The sequence below is a fragment of the Rhinolophus sinicus genome, chromosome 15, assembly GCF_057876585.1.
Source record: "Rhinolophus sinicus isolate RSI-liver-muscle chromosome 15, RSI-T2T, whole genome shotgun sequence".
NCBI lineage: Eukaryota > Metazoa > Chordata > Mammalia > Chiroptera > Rhinolophidae > Rhinolophus > Rhinolophus sinicus.
In genome coordinates, this window is record NC_142515.1 from 47866630 (window position 1) to 47879315 (window position 12686).

Sequence of the window (12686 nt, forward strand, 5' to 3'; positions counted from 1 at the left end):
GAAATCAGGGTCAGTGGGTGGGGTGGAAGCCCAGACTCTGGAAGGGTTGAGATGTTGTGATTTAATGCAGGATGTTGGGATTTAATACTTTTCCAAAATAAACACTGGGCGGGCTAAGAAAACACACACCCACACCCTGAATTTAGCCAGTTTTTCTATCCCAGGCCTCTCTGCTGAGCTCCGGGGCCACAAGGACCCCTGCCCACCTGGACTCCCCCCCAAGGACAACCCTGAAACTCAGCTTGTCCCTAGCCAAACCTGTCATCTTCCCACAAGCCTGCTTTCGCTGCCATCCTGTCCCTCTGGGAGCATGGTGGCTGCCCATGGCAGAGCCTGGTCCCTACCCCCCTCCTACCAAGTCCGTCCCGCGCCCCGTCCGTTCTTCCTTCCGCATGTCCCTCTCATTGTCTGCTTCTCCCCATCATGCTGCCGTGCCGTCGCCCAGACCACCAGTGTCTCAGTTGGATTGATGACTATGACAGCCTCCAGAGAGGAAGCTCAGCCTCCAGCCTTCTCTCTGTCCTGCTCACCGTCTCCAGGGTCCCAGCCGTGCTTGGCATCTTGCTGTTGTTGAATGAGTGACAACCCTCACATTTGCAACCTGTAGCCAAAACGCTGCCAACTCAGGGCTCATATACAACCCAAATTTCACCCCGTGCCTCCTCTGCCTCAAACCTCTGAATGGCTCCACCAGGCTAGATCCTTTCCCTGCCACAAAGTCCTCCGTCTCTCACTCAGCATTCAGAGTCTGCAGTCCCCTGGACACATCTCAACACATGTCTCCCACATGAAGCTCCAACTCCTTTGCTGACAGCAGCTGTCTTGTTCTCTGCTTCGCACAGTCTCACAATTAGTAACAGCTCCGTATACACTGGGTTGACTGAACGAAAGTATTGAATTTGAAGGTGGAGGACCTGGAATTTAAGCCTCTGTGTGGCTTCCTTATTCAATGCAACTTCGTTCCCTCGCTGAGTTTGTCACTGATTATAAAATGGGCTGACTTCTGGCCTGCGGCCGTGAGGGTCAGGTGAAGGCTTAGGAAATGTGAAAGTCACTTCCAGGTCTGTCTTAGGTTGGGTTCCTAAGGACACAGCTCTGAGGTGGAGGCTTGTGAGCAGGAGGCTTGGTGGGATTAACATGGGAGGAGGTGAGGGAAGCATGTTGGGCAGAGGGAGGTCCCATGGGAACTCTGCAGCTGGGATGGCCCTCGGTGTCCTCCTGAATTGAGGTGAAGGGGTTGGGTCTTTGAACCGTATCTTTCATTGGATAGGGGTTGCTTTGGGGACGGAGTGGGCGTGACCCTGGGGGAGGCCACTCCTTTCTGCTGAGGGCAGTTCCTGGACCCTTACGGCCTTCAGCAGCCCCATACAGGTAGCTAAGGATGAATGACCTGATCCTGAGCAGGAGGCTGGGTGGCACCGCACAGCGTCCTCACCAGCTCTGGAGTTTGATGGCTGTCAGTAGCCATGGAAATGTCAGGGATCTGTGTTGTTATAAATTCAGTCTGTCAGCGCCCTACTGATCAGCCTTTGTACCACGTTCCGTTCCGTCCTTCCTGCCTAAGTCGCTCCAACCACACTGCCCTCTTTCCTCTTCCTCAAATGCTTCATGCACAGTCATGTATGTCTCAGCACCTTCCCTTCTGCCGGTCCCTCTGCCTGGAACACGCGTCCCCCAGATCTGTGCACAACTCATTTCCTTGCTGCATCAGCTCTTTGCGCACATGTCCCCTCTACAGTGAGACCTTCCCTGACCCCCAAGTTTAAAATGTTCTCTTCCATCCCTTACCCTGTTTTATTTTTCTCTACAACACTCGTCACTGCCTGAATTATACATTCATTTGTTTCTCTATGAATTGTCTGTTTCCTCCACTGGAAGGTGAGCCTCATGAGGGCAGGGGCCCTGTCCGTCTTGGGGGGCATTCTTCATCTCCAGGGCCCAGCCTCTGCTTGGCACCTTGCTGTGGTTGAATGTGTGACAACCCTAATGGTTGCAACCTATAGCCAAATGCTGCCAACTCAGCTGGCCTTGGCTGTCACTCAGTGACTGGCTCTGTCACTGAGCAGCCTTGTGTTACGTACCTACTGTGGTCCAGGAACAGCCACAGATAAGTGCCTTAAGAGCCCAAGGTTCTTGGTGGGAAAGGAAGGACAGAGGTACAGTCCCTCACGGGAAAGTGGTATTGGTGAGCTAGGTTCCGAGCTGGGCATCACGGGGACTTTCCCCAGACTTTGTCCTAGGAGGTCAGTTGTTTGCCCAGTGACCATTCTGTGCTCACCTGTGACCTAGCCTCAACATCTGTCCGCCTAACATTTGTGCGCCAGCTTCCCTTTCTGAGTGAAGGTCTCCCCTTTGGGACATTCCTCCCTTCCTCCCCCTTCTGTCTGCTGTGACCTTCTGCGCTCAGACCTCCTATCCTGTCTGCTGCTGTGCTCCCTCTTCCAGGAGCATGTATACACACCTTTCTCCAGCAGGATGGAGTGGCCTTTGCGTTAAAAAGCCTGAGTTCTCATCCCACATCCACCACATATTGGCTGTGTGGCCTTCAACAACTTACTCAGCCTCTCTGAGCCTCCATTTCCTTACGTGAAAAAATGAGTTAGATTGTGAAAAATAGATGTGATTGTATAAAAGTACCCAGCTCAGGGCCAGTACACAGTAGGGCTTAGCAGACATTATTAGTTTGATGTGAATCCCCATGAAACTTTCCTGAACTGCCCAGCCCACCACCAAACTAGAGGACACGCCAGCCTACTACACCTCCCACGCAGCTTTCTTTACCTCCCTCGTGGCCCTTCCTAAGTGGCAGAACCACACAGTAGACAAATGCTGGAGAAATGCTGATGGGGGGCCAGCTGGCATCCTAACCGGTGTACGTGTCAGGGACGCTGGAGTTCATCAATCACTGCCAGCCACAGTACAGGCCCCACGGGGCCAGACCTTCTAGTTTTTCAAGAGAAATTAGAAACGCAGATTTGCATGAGAAATCAGCCTCTACAAAATATTGGCAACAAATACAATGTAAAACAAATAAGTAACTGTGGGAACAAAATAAAATACGTCTAAGGGCCAATGTGGCTTCTAACTGCTGTAGTAGCTTCAGAGAGGTGGGTTCAAATCCCAGCCTGACTCCACCCTTGACCTTGGCCAGGATAGAGTCTCCTCTCTGTACTTCCTCACCTGTGACCTGAGTGCAACAATAGCTAACAGGTCTTGCGCTCCCCCTGGGTGTCAGGCATTTTCCTTTCTATGCATCAGCCTTTTCCATCCTCTCAGGAACCCAGGGAGGCAGGGACTGTGATCAACTTAGGGTCCACGAAGTGTGTATGAACCCAGGAAGGCTGGCCCAGAGGCGTGCGTGTTAGCCCACGCCCCAGGCTGCCTGTGGGCACTGAGGCACGAGGGGCACTGCCCTTGGCAGAGTGAGCATGCCAGGCTGGTGCTGACAGGCGCGCCCTGGTCCGTTCACCACACGGAAGGGCATCTCCTTCAGAGCAGGAGGTGTCCCAGTCTGCTTGTTGCCACCTCTTTGGGGCCTTCCAGATGGGCTCCATGTTGGGCAAGCTGGTGAGGAAGAGGTTTGGCAGAGGGGCAGAGGGCCTGCCTAGCTCCCTACGCCCACTCCTGCCCGTGTCTGGCTCTGTGGGGACAGCAGAACGGAAGTCACTGTTCCTACCCCAGGATCCAACTGGAGCCCAGAAAGAGTCAGGAAACAAAGAGCAGAGAGCCAAGTAAAGCAGGTCGTTGTACCCAAGCGGGTGCAGTGCAGGAAGCCCACAGCTGGTTTTTAGGGTCCTGTGCTTGGGGTTAAGAGCATCCTGAAGACATCAGATACTGAGATTACCTAGATGGGACCCCTGTCTGCTTCTTATCACCCAGCTGTCTGGTGGCCAGTCTTTGATCCAGGAACAGTCCTCCCTCCAGCCCCCAAGCAGCCCCTCTCCCCCAGCCCGCAGGCGGTTTCCAGGGCTTGGCCTTTACAATCCCCAGTGACTCCTCTCCTCTGTTTCCTTGTGCAGAAATGGAAGCTCCACTCTCGCAGGCGCCGGGAGGCCCCGAAGACGTCTCCAGGATGTCACTGCCCTCCAGGTAAGGAGCCCTGCAAATGGGTGATTAGGACACGGGACCTCACCAGACGCCCTCTCAGTGGGTGTGCTCTGGCCACACCCTGCTCAGAGCATCACTTTTCATTTGAAAGATGGGAATCTTTCATTTCCATCTACTCATTGATTGGCCCACTCAACCCCTATCCATCATTCATTCATTCAAGCATTCATTCATTCATAAATTCGACCATGGGTCTTCACAGTATGCACCACATGGTGAAATTAGATAAGATCATGGGTGTGGCCATGTTTTGCCAATTCTGAAGTGTTGTGCAGAGTTGAAGAGACGATAAGCCCCGGAGGGCCGGGCCCAGGCTCCTCATGGCCATTATTGTGCCTCTAGCTCCTGACACACAGTAGGTATGCAGAAGTGTGGTTACCAGAATGAATGAACTACCCCATACTTGTAACGCTTGCCTGCCCCCGCTAAGTGGCCTAGTGTGCTGCACGTTCAACGTGTAGTATCCAGGCTACCCCCACAAACACACACTTGCTCACAAGCTCGCGGTCGCAAGGTGAGGTGGTGCCACAAAGTTAACAGTCCCCTCTGGATTCAGATTCTGCTTCTGTCATTGACTAGCCCTGTGTGGGCACATCACCTCCAAGAATGCCTCTTCAAGGGCTCTCGCCTCTGCCTCACTCAGCCTGCTTCTCGCCGGGGTCTGTTCCTCTAGTCAGAGCTGTGCGCTGGGTGCCGTGCTGCGTGTTGGGTGCCGTGCTGCGTGTTGGGTTCACCTGCATTGGCCATAGTTAATGATAATGATAAGTTATTGTTCATGAGGACTTTTCTAGTTTGTTGACCATTATTATTAAACCATGAGAATGACAGATGAGCAAGTTTCCCTGTTCCCATGGTAACTGGAATGGGCTGTACTTTTTTTTGGGGGGGGTGGTGGGTGAAGAAGGAAGCTCCAAAACAGGGTTGAAGGAGACAAGGTGATACTTCCGAGTAGCTGCAGAGGGCTTTGCCCTGCTCTGGGCCTCTGCCAGCTCAGAGTGTGGTCCCTCGATACCTGCTGTGGGCAGGTGGCATTGGCAGGATACTAACTGGGCTCTCTGGCAGGCCCTCCATGGACACAGTGGCTGAGGTGCCCCAGTCACCCTCACCCAAAGGCTCCAGCCAGGGAAAAGAGGCCACCAGATGTTGAATATATGGGAAATGGAGGGACTGCACTCGCCGGAGCGTGAGCAGGCTGAGGTGGGAGTCACAGTTCAGGGGTGCTACCACGGAAGATGGTTGAGACCGTGACAAGACTCAGCTGCTCCCGGTGGGAAGAGGGTCGCCTGGGTTAATTAAAAGGGTGTCCAGAAGCCCTGGGAAGCTCTCTCCCTCTTTCAGGGCTCAGAAGATTGAGCCCTGGGATCTGAGCAAGCTTTTGGGAAAAGAATGCCAAGATTAATGAGATGAAATGAAGCAAGGGTGGAGAGACGGGGTCTGGGCAGAGCGACGTAGCATCAAGGTTTCTAGGGCAGCCCCCATTTCAAGGAATCGTGTCTGTTGTCCCCATGACTTTTGGTCAATTGCAATCGTTTTTTTGCTTAAAGTATAAAATGCTGGTGAAGGGCAGGAGATTTGGAGTCAAGAAAGATGAAGGTTTGGATTCTAGCTCTGACACTTACCAGCTGTGTGACCTTCAGATAATTATTTAACCTCTTTCTGCCTCAGTTGCCTTGTGTGAAAAAATGGTGATAACACTCACCTGGCAGGTATGGGGGAGCGATTCAGTGAGATAGTTGTGGAGTCACCTTTCCTGACTCCCAATAAGTGCAATTATTATGATTTTTCCCCTCCATTCCTCTTGCACTTTAAAGATGCACAGAAATCCTCATCAAGCACCATGTCCCGGTGTCGGGGGCAGTGTGGGCTGCACACTTACGGCAAGGCAGAGGGTTGCCCTCCTCTCTTCCCTGCCAGATTGGGCTTCCCCTGTCCTGCCTGCCATCAAAGTGGGTACCTAACCAATAGGTATCAGTTTTGTGCTAGGGAGAGTCTGGCTGTGGGGGTCTTGGGAGGCCGGGAGCTGGGAGGATGTGGCAGGAGGGAGGAAAAATCTGGAAGAGGGCTTCATCTCTCCTCACCTTCTGGGGAGTCTGTGTGAGACCCAGGTCTCTCAGAGGGGGAGGAGAAAGCTGTGAAGCAGAATGAGCAGCTGGGGGGGTGGGGGGAGGAGCACAGGGGGGAGGAGGGATGCAGCAGGGAGAGGGAAGGGCTTGACACAGGTCCTCTGTGAGGGATGCCAGCATGAACTAAATTGACCAGGAGATGGGAGGAGACAGCGCAGGGGCCCCTGGGGGGGGGGGTGTCCAGGTCAGAGAATCCCCCAAAGTGTTGATTGGAGCCAGATGGGTAACACCAGGACATTTTAAAGAGGAGACCGCAAATTGAGGCAACATAGGGAGGAGACTAAGATGCTTCCCCAGCTTTTTGGAGTTGACAGAAGGGCTGTCCAGAAGCATCTCAGACAATGGAAGCACGAGTGAAGGCGTCTGCTGGGATAGGCTAGGTAGGTCCTGCTCCGGGCCTGGACCTGCCCCCTCTGCGCACACTGAGGCTTCTCACGCCATCGTAAGGTTGCTTCCTCCACACGGAAGTCTGTTGCCCATGGAGTTCCCCAGCTCTTATGAGTCATCGCCGTTACTGCCACTGCCCCTAACTGAGCACCTACTATGTGCCAAGCACAGTACTGAGCACTTCACATTGATGGATGCTTTCCTCCAGGACGCTGGCAACAGGCAGAGTGGAGCTCTGACATTGGGAAAGGTTTGCAACCTTCAAACTCATGGGTAAAGCACCACTGTCCTTCTCGCACCTAAATCATGCATCTCCGACCGTTTCCTTAGGGTCAGAGTTTATGAACCACTTTTCAGCTCCTGATACTCGCAGAAGGAATTAGACAATGGTTAAGTGCCAATGCAAAGGAAAAGCATTATTCCCAGTTGTCTTGCCAGTACCTAGTATTGTGCCCCACGCATAGTAGATGCTCAATGAATGTTCCGTGACTGATCATCAAGAATCATTCCTGAGTGATTGCGTTCTTTCTCGTGTTCTCCATCTCCCCTCCGGTTGGTTTCTGATACCTCCCTGCTCCCAAGACTGCTCTGAGTCTGGCCTGATGCTGAAGTCACTGCTGTTGGGACACAGCAAATAAACACACGCTCTTCCTGCCCACTGTGGCCTGTGAGATTGAAGCCTAGAGCCCCAAACCCGTGCCTGCCCTCAGTTTGCCTCTGTGGCTGGCTGGGCCGAGGTGGGAGTCCTGTGGTGGGTGTGTTCTTCCTTGTGGCAGCCTTGGGCCCTGGGTGGCATCCAGAGGGCTTGGGACACATAATCGTGGGCAGAAAACCCACCTCCTTCCCTTCCTACTCTGACCTCGCCAGCATCCTCCCAGGATCCTCCCTGTCCCAAAATAACCAAGTACTGGCTGAGATCTGGCAGCATCCTGCTTCTGGGCCGCGTGCACTGTTTGCCAGAGGAGTGATGGGCCTGCAGGCCTGGGAGGGAAGGCCAAAGGTCAGCCTTCTTTAGGAGGGTCACGACGACCAGAAGTTCAGAGGAATAGGTGTGGGCCTCTTACAAAGCATACGGCCTGGTGGGAAAGGAGAAGGGCCCTGGGAACAGACATACAGACCACGGGACTTCTTAGGCCGCTTGGAAAGAACACAAAAATCAGGGCAACTCTCCCATTCTCTGTTCCTGTTCTTAGAAACAAATGAGGAGCAGGACAATATAGGCTCCATCAGCAAGGAAACAGCTCCTTCAGGCCCGCCATGCTGGGGCTGGGTGGGGCTGGTAGCCTGAGGCATTAGGTGCCTGGCTGTGCACGGAGCGAGCCCCAGCCGAGCTGCGGCAGCAGGTCACTCCCCTCTGGCCTCATCTCTAAAGGGAGGAGTAGGCGGGAGTCATGCACTGACCACTAAGCTAAGAAGTTGGACTGCAGTAGTGGAAACAAGGTGGTGATATGGTCAGATCCGTGCCTTGGTGCCGTAGCCAGCTCTGGTAGAGCGATGAATGAGGGGGCACAAGTGGCTTTCAGCCAGGCTAGTGGGAGAGGCCGTGGTCATACTCTGGTCTTGGGTATGCTAATGAGAGGTGCGTGTGACGTGCTCAGGAGCCCAGAGGAGCCTTCACTGAGGTGGGTGGTAAGGACCAAGGAAGCAGATGGGGGGGCATATAGTTAGGGTATAGACCCAGTTGCCTCCATAACAATAGACCCCGGACTCCAACAAGGTGAGGTGGTCTTTTCCTTAGCAGGCCAGAGAACAGTGGTCCAGGCCTGGCAGGGTAGCCCTGCCATCGTCATCAGGTGGCTTCCATCTCTGGACTCCTGGCAGCTGCTTCGTTCTCACCTCCCCTGGCCAGCATGAAAGGGGAAGGTGCCCAGGGGATTATATGCCCAAACCCTTAAGGGCAAAACTTGAAGAAAAACAACCTGCCATGTATCACTTCTGCTCATATCCCATTGGCCAGCCCTTAGTCACGTGGTTAACCCCAGGTCCGAGGGAGGCCGGGCAGTGTTTTTTGCTGGGTGGCCATATGCTTAGATACAGCTTTATTACTATGAGAAGTGGGAGAACAGATTCCAAGGAACAACTAGCCGTCTGCATAGAGGGCATTCCAGGCTGAGGCACTGGCAAGGACAAAGGCTCTGAGAGTGAGAAAAAGGCAGGCCTGTTTGGGAACGGCAAGCATTTGAAGGAAGCTGGAGTGCAGAAGCAGTGATGGGAAATAAGGGCGGAAAAGATAGCAAAGGGACAGGCTGAGGAGTTCCAGCTCTCTCCTTTCAAAGAAAGGCAAAGGGTTTTCATCCTGAGGGTGGTTGATTAGTAATGACTGCCTGGAGGGCTATGCTGAATCAGATTCTGAGGCGGCATCCAAGGGCAGCAGATGTGGTAATCGCTTAATGATGTCTGCCATAGGTGCCTCAGTAGTCGTCAGCAATGTACGGGCCCTGGCTTTGTTACCCCACAAGAGATACCGTGGCACCAGAGAAGGTTTGGGGAGGAGGGATGGGAGCTGATCCGATTTGTATTCTAGAGCAATAACTAGCAGTGATGTGGACGATGGCTTGGAGGGGAGAGAAGCCCCTTCTAGAAACAAAAGTCGGTGATTCTATGAACAAGGTTCTATTTTCTCACATGTTGCCCTTTGTGCTCAGGTTGGAGCTGCCTGGTTATTTTCCGTAGGTGGTGAGAACTGGCGTCCACATGTCCTGAAACCCTCTCCATAGGTGGTGAGAACTGGCGTCCACATGTCCTGAAACCCTTTCCATAGGTGGTGAGAACTGGCGTCCACATGTCCTGAAACCCTTTCCATAGGTGGTGAGAACTGGCGTCCACATGTCCTGAAACCCTCTCCATAGGTGGTGAGAACTGGCGTCCACATGTCCTGAAACCCTTTCCATAGGTGGTGAGAACTGGCGCCCACATGTCCTGAAACCCTTTCCATAGGTGGTGAGAACTGGCGTCCACATGTCCTGAAACCCTCTCCATAGGTGGTGAGAACTGGCGTCCACATGTCCTGAAACCCTTTCCATAGGTGGTGAGAACTGGCGTCCACATGTCCTGAAACCCTTTCCATAGGTGGTGAGAACTGGCGTCCACATGTCCTGAAATCCTTTCTTGTCTAGCCTAGCCCTGGCGCCAGATTTCACCCCCAACAGCTGTATGGCATTTCCGTGCGCAGGGCCTATGGCCAGAGCTTCTGTCCCCAACTGGGCTGCGGCAGAGCAGACCCACAGCCTGCCACCCCTGCTTTGTGGTTCTCCTCATTTCAGACTCAGCTAACCCAGAAAAGGGAGAATGCAGAACACAGTGTCCCTTGGAGCCATTAATAAAGAAAAGGGTTGCAGAGATGGTGGCTGTTCTAGGGAGAACATTTCAACAAAAGAAATGCTGTTTTCGGGTACCTCAGAAATTCTGCTTTACACGCAAATAAGTGTTGGTTTCATTCTGAGTCATTCCTGGCTATTCTTTAAAGCACGTCCCTGAGGGCCAGCCTGGGAAGAGACCCTCCTGTTCAATTCAGACTCTCCCTGGCTCTGTTTCAGCCAGAGGGATGGGCTTTCATGTGCTGTATCAGCTTCAGGCCCCCCTCTTGCACCCCCACTTCCTCCTCCTGACTTTGGAGTCCTGCCTCCTGGCCCATCTGACCTTCCCGACACCAGGCTTCAGCCTGTCATGGCAGCGTCAGCACCTGCTTCTCTCACCCATGCGCTCCATCACTCGCTGGGTCCTGTCAATTCCACTCCTCTGCTCGGAACCATCCCTGGCTGCCTAGTGCTCGTATACACCCCACCTGAATAGTAAGCCCCTCTGTCTCCAGCCTGGCCCCACTGTGTCGTACTCCTTTGCTTTCAGTACAGTTGGGCTAATCACCTGCCCTAAGTGTCTCAGCTGTGCACATCTGCTCATCCTGTTCTGATATCTTTACTTTGTTTACTGTTTCTACCTGATGAAGTCTTTACCCCTCCAGGCCTGCTACTACATCCTGCAGCGCCTCTCATCTTTCTCTCCTAATACAGCCTTTTCCATTAGTGGTGCTGTTTGGTTACGACGCTAATGCCTGGTGTGAGGTGCTCAATGTATAATCCAGGCAACACCACCTGCTGGGACAAGTAATTTGTCTTCAAATGAGCAGTGAGAACAGACCAAAATGTATACATCTGTGAAGGTTTCTCCTTAGCCACAATCATAAACCATTTGCTTTCACTTCTAGAGGCGCTTGACAGCAAAACTCAGTGTGAGACTGTTACACAGAGAGGAGCTTTTGTGGGTTCCCAGCCGGGGAGGACCTTCCCCACCTACACACCACCCTGGGCAGGCTCCTTGATGTTGTCTCCTCCTGGGTGTGTCTCAGGCCACCCGTCCTCAAAGGGCACATGATTGGAGCCAGTGTCTTTCTCCCACACCTGGCCCTTTGCCAGCATTTCCAACCTGGGGGATGATGGCGTCACCACGCAGGTCTTGCGCTGGTGCTAGAACTGGGCGTCCACCTGGACACCGCCTTTCCCCTCACATCCCATCCATCACGGAGCCCCACTGCTCTCGCTTCGCTGGTTCCCTCCAGCTCCACCACTGTCACTCTTGTTCAGGCTGCTGCCATCTTGACCTTATTCACTGCAGTAGCCCCTAGCTGGCATCCTACAATCCCTTCTTCACCCAGGAGCCAGAATGATCTTTTAAAAATGAATACATAACCTTAGTTAAAGCACGTTAGCACTTTTCATCACCCTCGGGATAAAGGTCTGAATCCCTAATGTGGCCTTCCGCCCCCTCAGCCCTCCTCTCCCGCCAGCTATTATCCCTTCTGCAAAGGGACGCCTGTGATGCCCCAGTGACACCTTTGGAGTGGCCACTGCATTTGGAGCAGAGAGGCTGCAGGGGAAGGGAGCCATGGCCGAACCAGAGCTGGAATTCTGTGCTTTAGAAATCAGACAGCCAGTCAATAAATCTTAGACCCTGGACTCCAAATGTAGGCACTTGCGGTGGCCTCTGTGGCCCAATTTTGGGCAGCTGGCTTGCCCCAGAAGGAGCACTGGCTGTTACCTCGGAGAGGGCCCTGGACATAAGGAAGCCTCCAGCCCTCATGGGGCAGCGTGGGGAGGGCTGCAGAGACCCACAGCTGCCCTCAAACAGCCCCCACCTGCCCCTGGAAGCGCCTCGTCTCTCAAGGCTCTCTGCTCTGTTCTGCACTTTAGAGCTGCCTGGGGAATTCTCTAAAGTTAATTTCTTCCCCATTTCCTCCCCAAAGCACTTCCAGATCCCCAGCCCTCCTGGACGATGCTGATAATGTGTTTCTCCTAGATCGGCTCTGATAACACTGCCCGGGTGGTCGCTGGGATTTGTAGAGAAATAAAAATAAGGAAATGGACAGTTCCGGAAAGGCAGTGTGCTGGGGCCCCAAGGGCCCTGGACTGGGAATCGGGCCCAGACCCTGAGGGACTCTGAGTAGGTCACTGTACTCTTTCTGGGCCTCAGTTTCCTTACTTGTCAAGAGAAGTGAATGACTTGGAAGAACAATGTGCTGATATCTGGTAAAGTGTGGAATGGCCCCCAACAAAGCTGCCCCTCTCCTGGGCACATCCTAGAGAAACCCTCACATGCATAAGCCAGGAAAGGGTGCTCACTGCAGCTCTGCCTTGGCCATGGCTCCCTTCCCCGGCAGCCTCTCTGCTCCAAATGCTGCCACCAGCCCACAGGTGTCACCAGGGCATCACAGGTGTCACTTGACACGCAGAAGGGGTAAGAGCTGTGTGTACTACTGAAAAAAGGAAAAGAAAACCTAAATATTTGTCAGTAGACGAGTGGAGACGCATTGAGGATATTAAATTGCGATACGTCCATCAAAGCAATACCATACACGTGGAGCACGGATGAACTTGACCTCCAGACCAAGCTAGCTGTACCATGGATGGATCTCATCTTATTGAGGGGGGAAAGCAAATTACAAAGAACATGTACAATATAATTCATTTATATGAAGTTAGAAACATGTAAAACAACATGATCCATTGTTCAGGGAATATACGTGTAATAAGCAATGCATGGAAGGCATAAGCATCAAATTCAGTGGGGAGGAGG

The 12686-nt window shown here is 53.1% G+C and overlaps 1 protein-coding gene across 1 annotated transcript in view; it reads left to right on the top strand.

Annotated features, from left to right (window-relative positions):
• Positions 1-12686, top strand: part of COL13A1 (collagen type XIII alpha 1 chain) — a 144511-nt gene that overhangs the window by 14839 nt on the left and 116986 nt on the right. Inside the window, exon 2 of the mRNA XM_088792047.1 lies at positions 4020-4089. Coding sequence (XP_088648173.1) covers positions 4020-4089 — 70 coding nt within the window. The remainder of the gene's footprint in view (positions 1-4019; positions 4090-12686) is intronic.